Genomic DNA, 19,017 nt, shown 5'->3' on the forward strand with positions numbered 1-19,017 from the left:
TGACTTCTGCAACAGGTTGATAGAAAGCGGTCTGTCTTTTGTTTGCCAGTACTTGTTGGTAGAATGTTTTATTATTTCTCCAACTGCAACTTATTTTTCTTCTCCCACACGGTAGTGCTATGTTTTCTCTGCACTATTCCAACTTCTCACACAATGGGGAGATTCCCTGGGAGACGGGCTTCTCCTCTGTTAATAGTTCGTCTAGGTCACAGGGCGCAGTGACCCGGTGGGTATGCGGAGAGCTTTTGATGTTCCAAAGCTCTTCCAGCTCCCGATTCAGAGCCCGTATGTTTCAGCAGTTCTGTTTACTCCTGCAGGGATCCGCCCAGATAGGTGGGATCAGGGGCGGGGTGAGTTGTGAGAGGTGGCCCAGAGCAATGGCTGCGACCACCACCACAGCCGGTCCTGCTTCCATGGCTCCCTCCCCTTTGCCGGAACTAGTTGGGCTGTGAATTTGTGTTTGCGGCCCATAGTTCTCAAAACAGCAAATTTTCTGTTGTTTTGATCTGACACTGCTACTGTTCCGCTTCTAGCACCGGGCAGGTGGGGGCGGGGCGAGCTCTGGGAGGGGAGGGAGGGGGCGGCTGGTCTCAGTGCCTAAGGCTCCGTTCTCTGCTCAGCAGTGCGGGCTTAAACCACTGTTTTCAGCCTTTTTCCCTCAGTCTTTTCTCCGAGGTCTCTGCCGTGAGTGTTGGGTTCAGCCGTGTTATATGCTGTCCCCTCAGCCCTGTGGAGCCCTGGCGGAGCCCTAGCAGTCCGATCTCCCGCAGTTGCGGTAGTTTTGGGAAGCAGCGAGCTCGGCGCACTGAGCTAGGTCTGCGTCCTGCGCCCGCGCGGCTCCGTCTCCTCACTTCTCCCTTCCCTCCTCCCTCCACTCGCGCAAATCTCCCACCTGTAGGTGATTTCAGTCGGTAGTGGGCTCTTCGTCTTGTCTGTCTGCTGTGCAGGGAGTCCTTTGTGAAGTTTTTGTTGTTCGATTCTTTGTAAATTCCAGGGGAGCTTTACAGAGGCTCACCTCACGCTGCCATTTTTCCGGAAGTCCTGGAGCAAAAATTTTTGTAAGTAAAATGAGACTGGGTCTTACGTTAATTTTTGCTCCAAAAGATGCATTAGAGCTGATTGGCTGGCTAGGTCTTATTTTTGGGGAAACACGGTAAGCACATATACAAGGTCTGACTATTAACTTCACGAACTTGTTACAACAATGTTGCTAACGTTTTTTTGATATCAGAGGGATTATTCATTATGAATTTGTACAAACTGGAGAGTTAACCATGTTTACTATTTGGAAGTGCTGAAAAGGCTGCGTGATAAAGTTAGATGAAAATGACCTGAACTTTTCACCAACAATTCATGGCTCTTGCATCACGACAGTGCACCAGCTCACACAGCACTGTCTGTGAGGGAGTTTCTAGCCAGTAAACAAAGAACTGTATTGGAACACCCTCCCTACTCACCTGATCTGGCCCCCAGTGACTTCTTTCTTTACCCGAAGATAAAGGAAATATTGAAAGGAAGACATTTTGATGACATTCAGAACATCAAGGGTAATACGACGACAGCTCTGATGGCCATTCCAGAAAAGAGTTCCAAAATTGCTTTGAAGGGTGGACTAGGCACTGGTGTCGGTGCATAGCTTCCCAAGAGGGGTACTTTGAAGGTGACCGTAGCGATATTCAGCAATGAGGTATGTAGCACTTTTCCTAGGATGAGTTCGTGAACTTAATTGTCAGACTTTGTACTGTGTTCATCGATAGGTAAGCTCAACATAGTAAAGATGCCAGTTCTCTCCAAGTTGATGAACGGATTAATCACAATTGCTATCAAAACCCCATCAAGATTTTTGTAGATGCGGAAATGCTTATTCTAAATTTATTTGGGAAGGCAAAGGAACTAGACTAGCCCAGACAACTTTGGAGTTGCTGACTGATTTCAAGATAGCACAGTGATCAAGGCTGTGATATGGCAGAGGAATAGGTCATGTAGGTCAGTGGAGCAAATAGAGAACCAAGGAGGAATTCCCTGTGAGTGTAGCCAGCTGAGTTCTGACCAAGGTACCACACTTTCTCAGTTCACTGTGGGGTGGACAGCCCTTAGCACAATGGGGCTGGAGTAATTGGACACCATCAGCAAGAAACTCCAAACACAAAAAAACAAAACCCTTGATCTAAACTTCACACCTTATAAAAACCCAAAATGGCTTTACATAAATTTAATTTAACCTATAAAAGTAAAATCTTAAGGAGAAACTTTTTGGGATTTAGGATTGATGTGAAGTTCTTAGACATGACTAATTACAAGTATGATTTATAGAAGAAAACTAATTAATCAATGGGATTTTTATCAAGATTAGAAAGTTTTGGTGCCAGCCCGGTGGCTCAGGCGGTTAGAGCTCCATGCTCCTAACTCCGAAGGCTGCCGGTTTGATTCCCACATGGGCCAGTGGGCTCTCAACCATAAAGTTGCCGGTTCAATTCCTCGAGTCCTGTAAGGGATGGTGGGCTCCGCCCCCTGCAACTAAAGATTGAACACGGCACCTTGAGCTGAGCTGCCTCCCGGATGGCTCAGTTGTTGGTTGGAGTGCGGGCTGTCAACCACAAGGTTGCCAGTTCAATTCCTCGACTCCCACAAGGGATGGTGGGCTGTGCCCCTGCAACTAGCAACGACAACTGGACCTGGAGCTGAACTGTGCCATCCACAACTCGACTGAAAGGACAACAATTTGAAGCTGAACGGCACCCTCCACAACTAAGATTGAAAGGACAACCACTTGACTTGGAAAAAAGTCCTGGAAGTATACACTGTTCCCCAATACAGTTCTGTTCCCCTTCCCCAATAAAAAAAAGATTAGAAAGTTTTGCTTTGTGAAAAACCATGTTAGGATGAAAAGACAAGTTAGAGGCTGGGAGCAGCTATTTGTAATCCATGCATCAGACAGGTAGCTCACATAGAGAATATCTACAGAAATCTCTGATGTTGGCAGTAAAAGCCCAAACAGTCCTTGTTAGAAAAATGGGTGGAGCACATGAGGCATTTTAGTGAAGAGGACCCAAGGACGGCAAATAAGACATGAAAAGATGTCCAGTATCACTAGTCACGAGGGAAATGCAAATTAAGACAGGCTGTTACACACCTATGAGAGCAGCTAGAATTAAAAATAGTGACTGTACCAAATGCTGATGAGGATGCAGAGGACAGAATCTCTCAAACATTGCTGATGGGACTAGAAGAGCCACTTTGGAAAATAATTTGGCGGTTTCTTAAACTCAACTCAAACATAGAGTTACCTTATGATCCAGTAATTCTGTCCCTGGGTGTGTATGCCAGAGAAATGAAAATATAAATGCACACAGAAATTTGCATTATGCATAATAACCTGAAAATGGAAACAACCAAGTGTCCATCAGCTGATGAATGATGAGTAAAATGTATATTTGGCAATAAGAAGGAATAAATTGCCGATATGTGCTGTGACATGGATACACCTTGAAAACACACTAAGTGAAAAAAGCCAGTCACAGTAGAGCAGGCCATGCATTGTAGGAATCTATTTATATGAAATGGCCAGAAAACGCCAGTGGAAACGTAGACAAGGTAGTTCAGTGGATGGCTAGAACTGGCTGTGGGGAGTGACTTACATGGTGTCTGAATTCCCTCTCAAAGGTTTCTAAAAACTAAATGTGCATTTGCCCAGTGCCACAGCATCCTCACTCTTGGCATTCATCCCAAAGAAACGGAAAGTTAATGTTGACACGAAAACCTGTGTGTTAGTGTTCATAGTAGGTTTGCTTGTAATAGTAAAATCTGGAAAAAATCTTTTTGCAATAGCTGAATGAATTCCATACTGTGGAATACTACCCAGCAATCAAAAGGAAGAATTACTGATACGTGTAAAACTGGTCTGGATCTCAGGAACTTTAAGCTCAAATCTCAAACGGGTGCGTGCTCTGTGCTCGCATTTATATAACATTCTCAAATGACAGCAAAAGTCAGGAGATGGATGGCTGTGGGGAAGAGCTCAAGAAAAGGTAGGACAGTTGCAGTCTTTCATAAAGAGTGAGGTGCAGGAGGGAAAGGATCAAAAGATACTGTCTGTAGTTGAAGAAGGTAGGTAAATATATTAACACTACACTAACTAACAGACTTACTGGGAGGAGCGATCAGCAAGAGCAAAAAGTATCCAGAACATGACTCTGCAGCTGAAGAAGGACAATGTTGTGTGTCAAGTATGTCACTTACAATTGCATTTACTAACAGTGATGTGGTTATATTGCGAGGAGGATTTGATAACAGCAGGAACCAGTGGGTCATGTCCCAGATGGACAAAGCCAGATTTGGTGCTGTCTCATGGCGGTCCTGGGAGCGTGGATGGTGCCAGTCGGGACGTAGTGTGAATATGAAATGTGGACACTTGAAGACGGAAGCATGCGAACTGCAATACACCGTTAGCACTTTTTTTTTTTTTTTTTAAGATTCTGCCAACATCAGGATTTCTGTAGATATTCTCTATGTGAGCTACCTGTCTGATGCATGGATTACAAATAGCTGCTCCCAGCCTCTAACTTGTCTTTTCATCCTAACATGGTTTTTCACAAAGCAAAACTTTCTAATCTTTTTTTTATTGGGGAAGGGGAACAGGACTTTATTGGGGAACAGTGTGTACTTCCAGGACTTTTTTCCAAGTCAAGTGGTTGTCCTTTCAATCTTAGCTGTGGAGGGTGCCGTTCAGCTTCAAGTTGTTGTCCTTTCAGTCGAGTTGTGGAGGGTGCAGCTCAGCTCCAGGTCCAGTTGCCGTTGCTAGTTGCAGGGGGCACAGCCCACCATTCCTTGCGGGAGTCGAACCGGCAACCTTGTGGTTGAGAGGACGCGCTCCAACCAACTGAGCCATCCGGGAGGCATCTCAGCTCAAGGTGCTGTGTTCAATCTTAGTTGCAGGGGGCGCTGCCCACCATCCCTTGCGGGAGTCAAGGAGTCCAACCAGCAACCTTGTGGTTGAGAGCCCACTGGCCCATGTGGGAATCGAACCGGCAGCCTTCGGAGTTAGGAGCACGGAGCTCGAACCGCCTGAGCCACCGGGCCGGCCCACACCCCCCCCCCATTAGCATTTTTTGCATTGACTAAGATATTATTTTAGACATACTTGTTTAAGTAATTCATTAAAAATAATTTTACCTGTTTCTACTTTTTCAATGTGGCCCCTAGAAGGTTGACAGTTATATGTGTGGCTGGCATTATATTCCTCTAGAATCTAGTATAGAACATCCAGTTAGAACTGGTTCCCCTAGGAGTAGGCTGAGCCTGGGGAAAGTTGGTTAAGGGAGAGTTCTATATTTTAATCTCTGCTTTGCTGTTTGATTTTTAAACCATGTTAATGAAGTTAGATAAAAAATGACCTCGTCAACAAAGACTGTACCTTAAAACATGTTAATTTGTCACATTCTGAATTACATAGTAAATGGTAACCAGAGTAAGGAAGTTTGGAGTTAAAAGTAGTCGTTGTCTTGTCCACTATTGTTCCTTCATTTCAATTTGCTATAACCAGAAATAAAGTACTTGTTTTTCCTGCTTTTGTCTAGCTTATTGCAGGAGTGACCAGGACTTCACCTCGTAGAAGTAATGCCCACAGAAAGCGGGAGTTGTTCAACTGCTCGCCAAGCAAAACAGAAACGCAAATCTCATAGCCTTTCTATACGAAGGACTAACAGCTCGGAACAGGAGAGGACGGGCCTGCCAAGAGACATGTTAGAAGGACAAGTAAGTTAGTGCTGAGCGTTTGTGATGTCCCAGAAATAGCTGAATGCACACAGGTCTCAGAAGTAGAGAAAAAGTGGGGGTTACCAAAAAACAAACCTCTACCCCCCAGTAAACCAATAAACCTGTCAAACACAACAGTCTACACAGCGATAGGATTCAATTCCCAGGTTAATAATTTTGCAACACTTAAAAAACGTGGGTGTGACAGTTTAGATCAGACTGGACTGTACAGGTGAATTGACAGTACCGTTTTGGTTGTCTGTCTGGTAGTTCCAGGAAAAGAAGAGAACCGAGTAGTGTTTCAGTGAGCTTTCTGTTCCTGGAGGGTTTCTGCAATCAGGTCTTTCAGTAACTTGCTTGTTTTATCTTGTGTCTGCCACAGTGAGTGTCATCTGTTTGTCATAGTGTGTCTTTGTGATAATTTGATGTTCTCTTTGATTAGATGAGCTAATACTTTATTTTTTATTTATTTAGTTTTTAAAAGATTTTATTGGGGAAGGGGAACAGGACTTTATTGGGGAACAGTGTGTACTTCCAGGACTGTTTTTTCCAAGTCAAGTTGTCCTTTCAATCGTAGTTATGGAGGGTGCTGTTCAGCTCCAGGTCCAGTTGCCGTTGTTAGTTGCAGCGGGCGCAGCCCACCATCCCTTGCGGGAGTCGAGGAGTCGAACCGGCAACCTTGTGGTTGAGAGGACGCGCTCCAACCATCCGGGAGCTCAGTGACAGCTCAACTCAAGGTGCCGTGTTCAATCTTAGTTGCGGAGCCCACCATTCCTTGCGGGGTTCTAGGAGTCGAACTGGCAACCTTGTGGTTTGGTTGAGAGCCCACTGGCCCATGTGGGAATTGAACCAGCAGCCTTCGGTATTAGGAGCACAGAGCTCCAACCGCCTGAGCCACCGGGCCGGCCCCAGAGTAATATTTTATTTATTTATTTATTTATTTATTTATTTATTTATTTATTTATTTATTTATTTTTATTTTTATTTTTTAAAGATTTTATTGGGGAAGGGGAACAGGACTTTATTGGGGGAACAGTGTGTGCTTCCAGGACTTTTTTCCAAGTCAAGTTGTTGTCCTTTCAATCTTAGTTGTGGAGGGTGTCATTCAGCTTCAAGTTGTTGTCCTTCCAGTCTTAGTTGTGGAGGGCGCAGCTCAGCTCCAGGTCCAGTTGCCGTTGCTAGTTGCAGGGGGCACAGCCTACCATCCCTTGCGGGAGTCGAGGAATTGAACTGGCAACCTTGTGGTTGAGAGCCCGCGCTCCAACCAACAACTGAGCCATCCGGGAGGCAGCTCAGCTCAAGGTGCCGTGTTCAATCTTAGTTCCAGGGGACAGAGCCCACCATCTCTTGCGGGACTCAAGGAATTGAACTGGCAGCCTTGTGGTTGAGAGCCCACTGGCCCATGTGGGAATCAAACCGGCAGCCTTCAGAGTTAGGAGCATGGAGCTCTAACCGCCTGAGCCACTGGGACGGCCCCTAATATTTTATTGATAAAGATGTTTTCTTATATTTTTCCTAGTTCCTTTATTATGAAAATGTGTTGGCTTTTAAAAATTGTGAAGCCCAATTAAAAAAAAAATTGTGAAGCCGAATTAAAAAAAAAATTGTGAAGCCCAATAAAAGTGTATTATAGCAAAATAAATTCTAGACATATCTAATAATGTTCCTACTAGTATATGCAGCAATGTATATATATATAAGTACGTACAGATTTGTGACTATACCTTCACAATTAGAACTAATTCATTTGCTCTATGTTACAGGAAAATGGGCTGAAATCTGAGAAATTGGCTTATTGGAATTTGGATCTTGTCAGAACTCTGGGCGGACTCACTACCGGGCCTGTAGGGTGCAGCACGTGTACACGCAGGACCCAGCATATTTGCTGGGGCCTAGTGAATATTCATTTAGAACCCTGTTACTATGTGTTGAATGAATGAAAAGAACAGATGTCTGGTTCTGCTTTCTAAAAGAAATGGTTCCATCTTAATACTGGAAATAAAACCGTAGACTTTTAAGGAGCCTCCAAAATGGCTTGGGTATTCTTAGTGTGTTGGTGAGCTCGGTGTCGGTAACAAAGCACACAGACTGGGGGGGACTTAAACAACAGACATTTATTCTCCCATAGTCCTGGAGGCGGGACGTCCAGGATCCAGGTGTCACAGCGCTGGTTCCTGCTGAGGCCTCTCTCCCTGGCGTGCAGACGGCCGTCTTCCCTGTGTCCTCATGTGGTCGTACCTCTGTGTGTATGTGTCCCTTTGTGTGTGTCCTCATCTCGGTAGGACATCAGTCCTATTGGATTAGGGCCCAGCCCAGCGACCCCATTTTACCATATTCACTGTAGCGCCAAGTATAGTCACAGTCTGAGGTACTGGGGGTCAGGCCTTTCACATACGAGTTTGGGGAACACAAGTCAGCCCGCAGCACTTAGGAAAGTGAATGTTTGAACCAGAACTGTGCAGCGGAACTTCTGTGATGGAATGTTCTAGGTCTGCGCTGTCAAATATGGGTGCTACAAGCCACATGTGGTTCGTGTGACTGAGGAGTTTAAAAATTGTTATTGTTACATTTAAATAGTTAGATGTGGCTACTGGCTTCTGTGTACAGTACAGGTGTAAACACTATTAACAGTCTAAGGTGTGTTTTATTTAATGGTTAGACTTACTTAATTTTTAGCAGTAACACCCCACCCCCTTTGCTAGCATCTTCTAGCATGAACTCCCATAAGAGGTGTTCTCTTGGCCCTCTGAGTGCCCAATGTCCATTGTGATGTAGTAGCACAAGTGGGTGGTGGCATCTCAGGGTAGCCCTTTATGCAGGTCACTCAGAATCCTGCGGGCGGCACGCGGGCCCCCCTTTGGGCCCTCATCCACGTGTCTCCAGTGCTCCCTCCGCTGGGCCTGGTGTCCTGGGTGGCTGGGTCAGCGGCTGCAGGACGATGGTAATGGCGTGGGGCGCAAGCAGTTGGCATGGTGGGTGTGGGCACAGGTGGTTGGTCACCAGTGGGTTTGAGCTGAACAGTAGGCCATCCTGCTCTAGGTGAGGCTGCAGCCGTGGTCTTTTGTTGGGGAGCAGGAGCCAAAGTGAGCACGAGGGTGGACGAGCCATGGGGCTCGCCTCTTCCTCACACGTCGGAAGCAGTTAGGGAGCAGGGCTTAGCACGGGGGCGGGAGGCTGGCTGCCCACACTGCCGAGTGCACATGTGCACGTGCCAACGAGCTCAAATGCATTTACGGAATCATGGTAGCTTTTGTGCCGAGAGTTTTCTCAAATAACAGCAAAGTTCAGCCCTGAGTTCTAGGTCTGTGAAGTTGAGTGGCAGCAGGAGAGCTGTTGGGAGGTGAGGGGGAGCGTAGTGGTTTAGTTTTCCTTGTTATTTTACATTTTCATCTCTTTTTTTTGGTCATATTTTTTTGCTATTTTCGAGGGCTGTTGAGAGAGGCTATATTCTACCAGATCCAGTTTCTAAACAAGTGGCCTCATAATATTTTTAGGTAGCCTGTAAAATTTACTTGACGGTTCTATGATTACTTCAAAATGTACCGCTAAAATACTTATGTCATTAGAGATCGTTTTGCCTAAAATTTCTGTCTTCTGAAGAAGTTAATCTGAGAATTCAATAAACGTTACATAGCTTTTTATTTGCCATTCATTAAACATCAAAAAGTTTGTGGTGCATATAAATTTGCAAAGTCACTTAGAAAATTACACTGACAACAGGTGATACTGAAACATTATTTTAGAAATATTTGTTAAGAATTTTGTTTGAACACCCTCCAAGTGCTGGGAGGGGTCACACAGCTGCGTCAGTCTCCCTGTCATTGGCAGTGTCTGCAAAGTGAATGCCTGTGCACAGGGCTAGTGGGACACTGGCGCTTGTGTGACCACACCTAAAAATTCAGTGGAAGTTGCTACTTCTCACTGATGTCCCATGAGGTTACATGGGCATGAAGGTGTGCAGGGCTTGTGCAGGGCTTGTGCACGGGCTTGTGCAGGGCTTGTGCACGGGCACGGGGAGTGTGGCACACCTGGGAGCTTCCTCAGTAATGTTTTCATTTAACTGGATACATTGTTTTGCTCTCTTAGGTGAGATTTTTCATTTCCCCCCCATGACAATCTTTTAGTTGTTAAGTTGAGTTATGGGAAATATACAGCAGACATGAGGACTCGAAGGCACATCTTCTACTAGGATATAACTTAATCAAAATTAACTTATACCACACGATAGAACTTAAAGGCTATTGGAAATATAATCTTATTTATGAGAACGGCCTTCTCTACAGATTTGGAAGTTTTGAACAAGGTGGGCTTCGTTCCTTGTGAAAAGCAGTTATATTGTTTTGAAGAAGAGCTTCCTCTTGAATGCCATGGTATCCTGGGCACCGTTTGTACAATTTGATTTAGTTTCAGCTACAGAAATTTGAAACTAAGTTCTTTAAGCGTTTGGTGTATTAGAAATAAAACATGTAAGATACAAAAGAGTTTAAGATAAAATATATTGGTACTTGGTGTCAGAGTTTCTCATTCATTGATTTTTAACAAAATCTTCCTTTTTTACAGGATTCTAAGCTGCCTTCCTCAGTTCGCAGTACACTTCTGGAACTGTTTGGTCAAATAGAAAGAGAATTTGAAAACCTTTATATTGAAAACTTAGAATGTGAGTATTTACCAGCTCTATATTTTTACAGCTTTTCACTTGGAAATCTCTAAGAAGCAGATTTGTGGGTAGACATTCGCCACTCATCCATTTTCTCTTCTGCTATAATTAGCTTAGTGGCTTAGAATAGCACAGTTTATTACCTCACAGCTCTGCAGACAACATCAAGTGTGGACAGAGGTGTGAGGGGGCTACTGCCTGTCTGGGTTGTGGCGGATTTCATTGCCCTGTAGTGGGGACAGGGCCGGTCTTCCTGTTGGCATTCCCAGTGTCTGCAGCCTGCTGCGCTTCTTGTCTCCAAGCCTTCTTCCCTCCTGCAAAGCTGACAGTGGCTGTGGAGTCCCCTCGTACACCTCTGACCTGCTGTGGGGTCCCCTCATGCACCTCTGGCCTTACATGGGGCCCCCTCGTGTACCTCTGGCCTTTCTTGGGGCCCCCTTATGCATCTTTGGCTTTCTGGGGGCCCCCTCGTGCACCTCTGGCCTTCTGTGGGGTCCCTTCATGCACCTCTGACCCTCCTGAGGACGTGTGGGAAGGATAGGCCACCTGGGTCCTACCGAGGGGTCCTCCCATTGAAGGTTCTTCACCTTAATCACACCTGCAGGGCCCCTTTGCCATGAGGTCACATGTTCATAGGTTATCTTTGGAGCGGGCAGTATCCTGACCACACCTGCTGATCCGAATTGCAATTTTATGTAAAATAAATGCATCTTATAACTTTTCCTACACAAAGTATACTGTATATAAATTGAGAAAATGTTAATTCATAGTTTTCTTTAAAATAATGCCATATCTTGAGAATTTCCTAAAATGTGTGTATTATCTGACTTATTAAAGGTAAACTAATTTTTCATTAGCTTGGCTTTAGTTTTTTTTTTTTTTTTTTTAATTTTATTTTTGAAGTAATGCCTTCATTTGCTTAAGGGATCAAGCAGCATGAACAGGAAAGATATCTGCTATTACCCCCACCTGTCAGCCCTTCCCACTTGCAAAGGAGAGCAGCTTCTGCATTTTTTGCTTTTAGTTTTTCTCATGATCATATTTAGAAATTTAACCTACTTCTGTTTTTTGCTCTGTCAGCTTTAGGCCACATGCATTCATACTTCACTGTAAAATGTTAGGAAATGAATGTGTGCTTTACCCTGCACTGCTCCATTTATTACCTTCCAGTTTTTGTTATTTTACAGGGTTTGTGTTTGTAAAATTTTTAACCATAAGCAGGTCTTTTCATGCCTTATAAGTTGATTCCAAAAATTGAATACTAATAAGCAACATTTGCATTATTAAAATATTTTCACTTTAGAATTAAATGGTATAGTTGGGTCAGTAGTGAAGAGAATGTAATCCTGTGTCATTTAAACTTCATGACTAGAAAATTTAATGTTTCTTTTTTTTTTAATTTATTGGGGTGACAATTGTTAGTAAAATTACATAGATTTCGGGTGTACAATTCTGTATTACATCATCTATAAATCCCATTGTGTGTTCACCACCCAGAGTCAGTTCACCTTCCATCACCATATATTTGAAATTTAATGTTTCAATACTGGATTTTCCTTAAAAGTCCACCTTGAACATTTACAGAGAGAGAGAAATTATTCCAACATTTTATAAGGTAAAATTTAGGTACCATGTACTGTATCTGGTTTTAAGGATTCTTTCTAAGTGTCAGAGTTTTATGGACCCAAGTACTGTTGAGTCCCCATTGTGATCTCAGGCCTGTGTTTTTATGAATTCATGCAGTTCGTTCAAGAGAAACCTCCAGTGCTGAGGTTCGGCTGCTCCTGTTGCCTGTGCGACTGTGTCCCGGTGGCCCGGACTGGGTCTGTTGGGAGCCCTTGTCCTTGGCACCCCCTCACTGACTGCACTGTGCTCTCAGCCAGAGCAGATCCTGCCCAGGCCTGGGAGGCAGCGTGGCAGGCGTGCAGCTCAGCGCTGGGTGCGTCTGCGGCCAAGCAACGTCTGGCTGTGGCCGCAGTAGCTCAGTGTGCTAGGACAGGGTCCCTTTCCCCACCGTCTTTCCTCCACCCTGTGGGGCGGTGCCAGCAGGGTGCCAGCAGCTGTCCAGAGCGCAGCTGAGCCTGCCTCCTCCCGTCTGCTCAGTCGGCTTTGGAGCTCATGTCCTTCCTCGTCATTCTTATCTGTCCCTATATGACCCTACTCCGAGTCCTTCTTCATACCTTTCCTGCGTTTTTAATCTTCCCTGTGCATAATCCTCACATAGCTCTCTGTGGTGCCACGCAGCAGTACTTATGTTTTCTTATTTCATGTTTTTCCCTTGATTTCAGTATTCTCAGCTACACTGTAAGTATTCCATTGAATTTTGGACAGTATCAGCATCATGTGTTTAAATATTTAAAGTACAAAGGGAATGGACCGTCCTCACCTCGCAGAGCCCACGCGGTGCGAGCACCCATGGGTCATGTTGTCCCCTGCAGGAAGGGCTTTCTGTTTGTGGAATGATGTCTTGGGTTTTTGAGAACTTTGTGATCGTGTTTATTAAGCTGTTGTTCATGTATTTGTTTAGACAACAGTAATACGTAACATTTTTATGTGTTCAAGTTTTGGTGCTGGTATGTTTAAACATGAAAAGTACATATTTTACCTTTTTGAAAACATTTTTATTTCCAGTGCGTAGAGAAATCGAGACTCTTAACGAGCGTTTAGCAGCTGAAGGACAAGCGATCGATGGGGCAGAGCTGAGTAAGGGCCAGCTCAAAACCAAAGGTACGGGGTACTTGTGAGGGGTGCCTGCGGATGGCGTGTGGGGAGATGTGGGACTCAGCGCAGGCCCTGGTGTGCTTTCGCAGCCGCATGACGAACCCATCATTCAGGTGTGGGCATGGAAGGAAGAAGGCAGTGCCGCTAGTTCGGGCTCCCGTCCCAGCCTGGGGTCGTCACCATGTCTGTGTGGACCGACCCCCATCCTGGGCTGCACTGCCTCCCCATGGGAAGTGGGCCACCGCATGTGTGTCTCCAGTCTGTCCCTGGTCCCTGGCTCCTGACTGTTGACTCTCTGTCTTGGCAGCCAGTCACAGTACCAGCCAGCTCTCCCAGAAGCTGAAGACCACGTACAAGGCCTCCACCAGCAAGGTATGTGAGACGCTGGCTTGTGGGCCACTCAATGTGCTGCTGAAGGGGTGCACACGTGCACTGGAAGTGCATGGCTTTCAGTGCGAGTGTGATAGGAAAAGATGAACTTGCAGTGTGTAGGAAAACTCAGCGGTTGGATCTGTGGAGGAGTGACCTGCAGCCCATGAACAGGCCCTGCTGTGGTGGGGCAGGGTCCTGAAGTGGGGGAGTGGGGGCCCTGGCTTCACCCCTGCTTCTGGGACCCAGCTAAACGAGTCCCACTGTCTGCACTTGTGACCATCTGTGCCTTTGATCTAGTCAGTGATGTAGGCATTTTCAAGACATCCTTTTCCATTGTACCTTCTCTAACTTAAAGACACACTCTCTCAGTAAACTGTCTACAGTACTCCTTCCTGTCACAATCTTAGCTTGTCTCCAGCTTCAAGACCACCACGTCGAGGGCCGTGTGCCAGCTCGTGAAGGAGTACATTGGCCACAGGGACGGCATCTGGGACGTCAGCGTGGCGAGGACACAACCCGTGGTGCTGGGGACTGCGTCTGCTGGTGAGCAAAACGCTAGTCCTGCCACTTGTTGGGCGTGCCTGCCAGGCAGCTGCTGTGAATGACTGACCCACGGGTGGCAGCAGACGTGCGGCTGAGCGGTCACTCCGTCGGACGCTCTGTCAGGCCTTCCACATGCTGTAGGGCCCCAGGGGAGGCAGCTGACCATGTTAGGGAGGCTTTAGGAGACAGCATAAGGTGGAGCGCCGTTTAAATGTCAGGTGGTGTTTTCATTGGTGTACAGTTTTTCCTACTCGTAAGCTGCAGCCGAAGGAAGTGCTGTGTGATCTCTGCGGGGTGGCCACTGTCCCAGGATTTAGGAGACCCCTGTCTTCTCACTAAAGAAAAGTCATTTTTGAAAACTGTCTAATGGGCATAACCTAACACCCCTTCAGATAGAAATTACTGGAATTACAAATGGTGCTCACTTGTTAAAAATGACTTTTCCAGCTGTGACAAGTTACTCACAAGATTCTGCCTTTTCCAGTGGAAATAGAGAATGTGAAAGTTAAAATGATAAAGAAAATTTTTTCTCTTGTTTAAAATTCTGTTCATACAGGAGCACCCCAGATTGTTTTTATGGAAATTACAATTAAGAAAGAAGAATAAAAAGGTTTCTGATGTCTCAGAAATCTCATTTGGGTAATTGGCATTTATTTTTCAGGTTGTCCTCTGTAGTCTACTTTTTATCTTTTTATTATGCCCATAGTGGAAAGGTCCAAAGGAATACTTATTACCTCAGATAATTTATGACTGGTTTTGATGCTATTTGCATGTGAGGTTACATGATCTTCTGAAAAGTTCTAATATTTCACCAATAAATGAAGCCAGGCAGTGACTGGCCTGTGTCTAGGTCTCCAGCCTGGTGCAGTCAGTGTAGCAGTTGCCCACTCTCCCGTCTCCTTGGAAACGAGTCTTTGATCAGGTGAGTTACAGAACAGTAGGATCAGTTGCAGGAGATAGTGGCGGAAATGAAGCGCCTCGTTTTCAGGATATTTATCTTCCTCTGTTAATAAAAAGACCGTATGACCAGTGACAGCTCAGTTCTTCTTGTCTGTCTCGATTTGCAGATCACACGGCATTGCTGTGGAGCATCGAGACCGGGAGGTGCCTTGTCAAGTACGCAGGCCACGTGGGCTCAGGTGAGCGCCAGCATGTCCTCGGCTGTCCCGATGGGGGTGTGCTGGTCGGTGTGGACCGCGCGCCTGCAGGTGTGGGCTCACTTCCCTGAACGATGTCGTGTTGGAGCCGTCTGTGTTTTACTTAGTGTTGCTCGGAAAGGCCCATGAGACAGTTTGGGAACTGAAGTGTGTGTGTTACTCATCCAGAACTATGCGTTCACCTGGGGGCTGACTTTCCGGTCTCAGCCGCTGCGCGCCGCCCTCAGCTCCGGGCTCCTGCCTGCCGTCTGTGCTGTGGTTGAAACAGCAGTTCTTTCCTGCCCCTTCAGTGCCCTGCGTGCCTCATGTTCTGACCAGGTTCCAGCTACTCCACTCCCTCTGCTCTTCCACCGGGAGGCATCACCCCCATGTGCCTGTTAGGCGGCCCCGGCGCCCTCCCCTCACCAGCCACCGCCACCCTTGAACCCTGTGGACAGTTTCAGAGGTGGCGTCTGCCTTCTGCTTGTAGATTAGGAGTGTCCCCACCTGCCGACCTGTCAGGGAAGTGAACCCATCCCCTGCTGGGGTGAGGGCTGGAGGGCCAACCTGCAATGAGTGCTTCAGACTGCCCTGGGGCCTAGGATGCACACGTTCTCATTCTGTGTGGTGCATGTCTGCAGGTGGATGCTTCGGGGTTCAGCATGAGCAGACACGCACCCTTTGCTTCCGTCCAGCAGCAGCGCAGGCAGCCTATGGCTGCTCCCCTCTGCAGCGTGGGCACTGCTGACGGGGTCAGTGAGGAGACAGGTGACAGCTGCGCTGCGCCCGTTGTCTCACCAGCTCCTCCCACAGTGCTAACAGGGAAACAGCATCTCCTGTGTTTTCAGTTCCCTAGGAAAGTGTCATTCAAGGGGTGTAGTAATGGACTCTCTCTGAAACAGCTTGTTGGCGCCCGGCAAAGTCCGTTTCCTGCTGTGTACTCCCCCCCCCGCACCCCCCGTGTCCTTTAGGTGTGGAGGTGATGGGAAGGATGGGGGTTTCTATGTATGAAAAGAGGCAGAGCGTTAATATTGCTTCTCTGTATGTCCTGTACCTTAGCAGTTAGGTAGCTGATATGTGGCATTTTTATTGTATCTCTTCTCTTGAATCACACATTTATTTGTACTTTAACCGAATGGGAGGCTCTAGCACTGAACCATTGTAGTTCTTTTAGTTTTTAAATTTAATTTTGCAATACATACTGTAGCTATAATAAATATTGATGATGTTTTATTTTAAACATCTTTTTGTAATATTTTTATTTTGCAGTAAATTCTATCAAATTCCATCCATCAGAGCAGTCGGCTCTCACAGGTACGTTGTTGTTTTTTTTTTTTCTTCAACGGTTATTGGTAATCATAAAGCAGCTGTAACCATTCTCTGGTATTAGTAGCATCCGAATTATCCATGCCTTGCCCTAAAGTTAGATAGTCGTTAGTAGATTTTTTTTTTTAATATGTCTTTTTCTTTAAAAATTTTATTGGGGAACAGTGTGTTTCTCCAGGGCCCATCACCTCCTTCAATCTACCGCAGTTCCCTGAAAATAAGACCTAGCTGGACAATCAGCTCTAATGTGTCTTTTGGAGCAAAAATTAATATAAGACCTGGTTTTATTTTACTATAATGTAGTAAAGTAATATAATAACAATAATATAATATAAATAATACTGGGTCTTATATTAATTTTATATTAATTTTTGCTCCAAAATTAGAGCTGATTGTTTGGCTAGGTCTAATTTTTGGGGAAACATGGTAGTTGTGGAGGGTACAGCTCAGCTCCAAGTCCAGTCACCATTTTCAATCTTTATTTACAGGGGGCACAGCCCACCATCCCATGCGGGAATTGAACCGGCAACTTTGTTGTTGAGAGCTCGTGCTCTAACCAACTGAGCCATCTGGCTGCCCGTTAGTAGATTTTTTGAGTTACCTGGGAAATGAGTAAAACAAATACATTGAATAGTACTTTTTTTGACAAGTAGTGGATTGCAGATTCCATGAGCTTGACTTTATAGTGCGATTAAAATCGATCCTGTTCTTGAATCTTGCTGTGAAGCACTTGGTGGTTGCCCCAGGCCCTGCTTACGCTGTGACGACTGTCGGCAGACCGTGACTCAGTTCTCTGAGGCTCTGTCATTCCTGCTGAGCCCCGACTCCTGTGAGCACCCGAAATACACAATGTGCAGTTGTCCCGTGTATTGGCACTCTGCAGAGCCTGCATTCTTAACTCCTTTCTAGCTGGTTGTCCTAAGTTGGGCGGCTTGGGTTCGCCATGTTTTACACCGTGGTTTTAAAAACACCTTCATTATCAGACTGAGGAGTTTCTCTATAAAATGCCCAATAGCCATAGATCCCCTGTGGTGGTTTGGGAACACTGGCAGTGTTTGGATGGAACCGAGGTCAGCAGGCGTTGTCTGTAAAGGACCAGAAGTAAACGTTTTCATCTTTGAGGGCCACACGTGTGTCACCACCATGTGACCACTCAGCTATGGGTTAGTGTGAAAGCAGCAGACATGCAGAAAGCAGATGGGTAGACATGGCTGCCTGCAGTGGCCATGTTTACAAAATGGTGGCTGCCTGGTGTGGCCCATGGGCATGGTTTTGCTGACCTCAGGATAAAGGACAGAAGTGGTTCTAACCGGGTGCTTTCACCCGTGAGTGGAACGTGGCGGGAAGGTCAGTTTGAGCGCCTGGGCCTGCCCACAGCAGCTAGTGATACCTGGAGAAACAGGAGGGAAGTAGGTGAGGAGTTTAAACTTGATTAAATTGATCGTTTGCTGTGTTGTTGGGAAGAGGGGCCATGGAGGGAGACCAGTGACAATCAAAGGAGGGGACGGAATCGAGGGACAGCCCAGAAAGGAGTGACGGAAACTGAAACAGGTAAAGCAGTGGGGCTGGAGAGAGCAGTGCGAGATGGCTGTGGACCTGCTGCCGATGCGAAGAGAGATTGGCAAGTCAGGCAGTAAGTTCATTTGATACCTGAGAAAGATACCACCGCCTACACATGGCCACTCCTTTGGGGTCGCTCTGCAGCCACGAGAGGGGGAGGGTTCAGACAGTGCTCGTGAGGGTGAGTGGAGACGGCTGTTGGGCACGCCTGCAGCCTGTCTGGGCCTGCAGCTGCCCTCCCTGTCTTTCTGTTCCCAAGTCCAAGAACCACCTTGCAGACTTGGTGAGAGTGAGGTCTTAGCACTTGCGGGTGCCTCGCAGGTCGTGAGGTCCATCATGCTGAGCAGATGGGAACGTGCATTTGTGTGTTACTTTTCTGAAACACCTCGGAACCTGCTATTAGCTGCAGTTAGAGTGTAATTGGGTTTCAGTTTACTTAGGTAGATGGAGAATAAAATGTAGTATTTGTAAATTGTTTCAGAACCTTCACAGCTTTCCACCTGAAAATGAAACGGGGAACATTTTCCTAAGTAATTATCTTACTCTTGTGCATCTGCTCTATTCTCAAAAGCATTATGCGGTCTCAGAAATAGCTTCTTAAGTGAAGCACATTTGCCTTACTCACGGCCACTGAGTTACATATGTCTGATGATCCTCAGAGCCCCGCAGAAAGCACATTGTGCACACGGGGTGCACTTTGGGTAATTTCCCCTAATTTCTCTCTTCAGCTTCTGGAGATCAGACTGCTCACATTTGGAGATATGCAGTCCAGCTGCCGACACCCCAGCCCGTGGCCGACACTAGTGTAAGCACACGTGTACTTATCCTGAAAACGTGACCTGGGGCATGTGGTAGGGTTCTGGGTGTTGGCAAATTTTAGGATAACTTTATAATGTCTCATGGACTGAAAGTTTGTGTCCCCCCAAATCATAGGTTGAAGGCCTAACT

General features: G+C 46.1%; 1 protein-coding gene across 5 annotated transcripts in view; it reads left to right on the forward strand.

Annotated features, from left to right (window-relative positions):
- Positions 1 to 19,017, forward strand: part of WDR37 (WD repeat domain 37) — a 52,481-nt gene that overhangs the window by 16,109 nt on the left and 17,355 nt on the right. For all 5 annotated transcript variants that reach the window (XM_074325054.2, XM_074325057.2, XM_074325055.2 and 2 more), the window contains exons 2-9: positions 5,577 to 5,754; positions 10,315 to 10,411; positions 13,043 to 13,138; positions 13,440 to 13,504; positions 13,912 to 14,047; positions 15,115 to 15,186; positions 16,453 to 16,497; positions 18,798 to 18,874. In XM_074325054.2, the coding sequence (XP_074181155.1) occupies positions 5,617 to 5,754; positions 10,315 to 10,411; positions 13,043 to 13,138; positions 13,440 to 13,504; positions 13,912 to 14,047; positions 15,115 to 15,186; positions 16,453 to 16,497; positions 18,798 to 18,874 (726 nt within the window). In that variant the 5' untranslated portion in view covers positions 5,577 to 5,616. The remainder of the gene's footprint in view (positions 1 to 5,576; positions 5,755 to 10,314; positions 10,412 to 13,042; positions 13,139 to 13,439; positions 13,505 to 13,911; positions 14,048 to 15,114; positions 15,187 to 16,452; positions 16,498 to 18,797; positions 18,875 to 19,017) is intronic.

Source organism: Rhinolophus sinicus, chromosome 1, assembly GCF_057876585.1.
Source record: "Rhinolophus sinicus isolate RSI-liver-muscle chromosome 1, RSI-T2T, whole genome shotgun sequence".
Classification (NCBI taxonomy): Eukaryota; Metazoa; Chordata; class Mammalia; order Chiroptera; family Rhinolophidae; genus Rhinolophus; species Rhinolophus sinicus.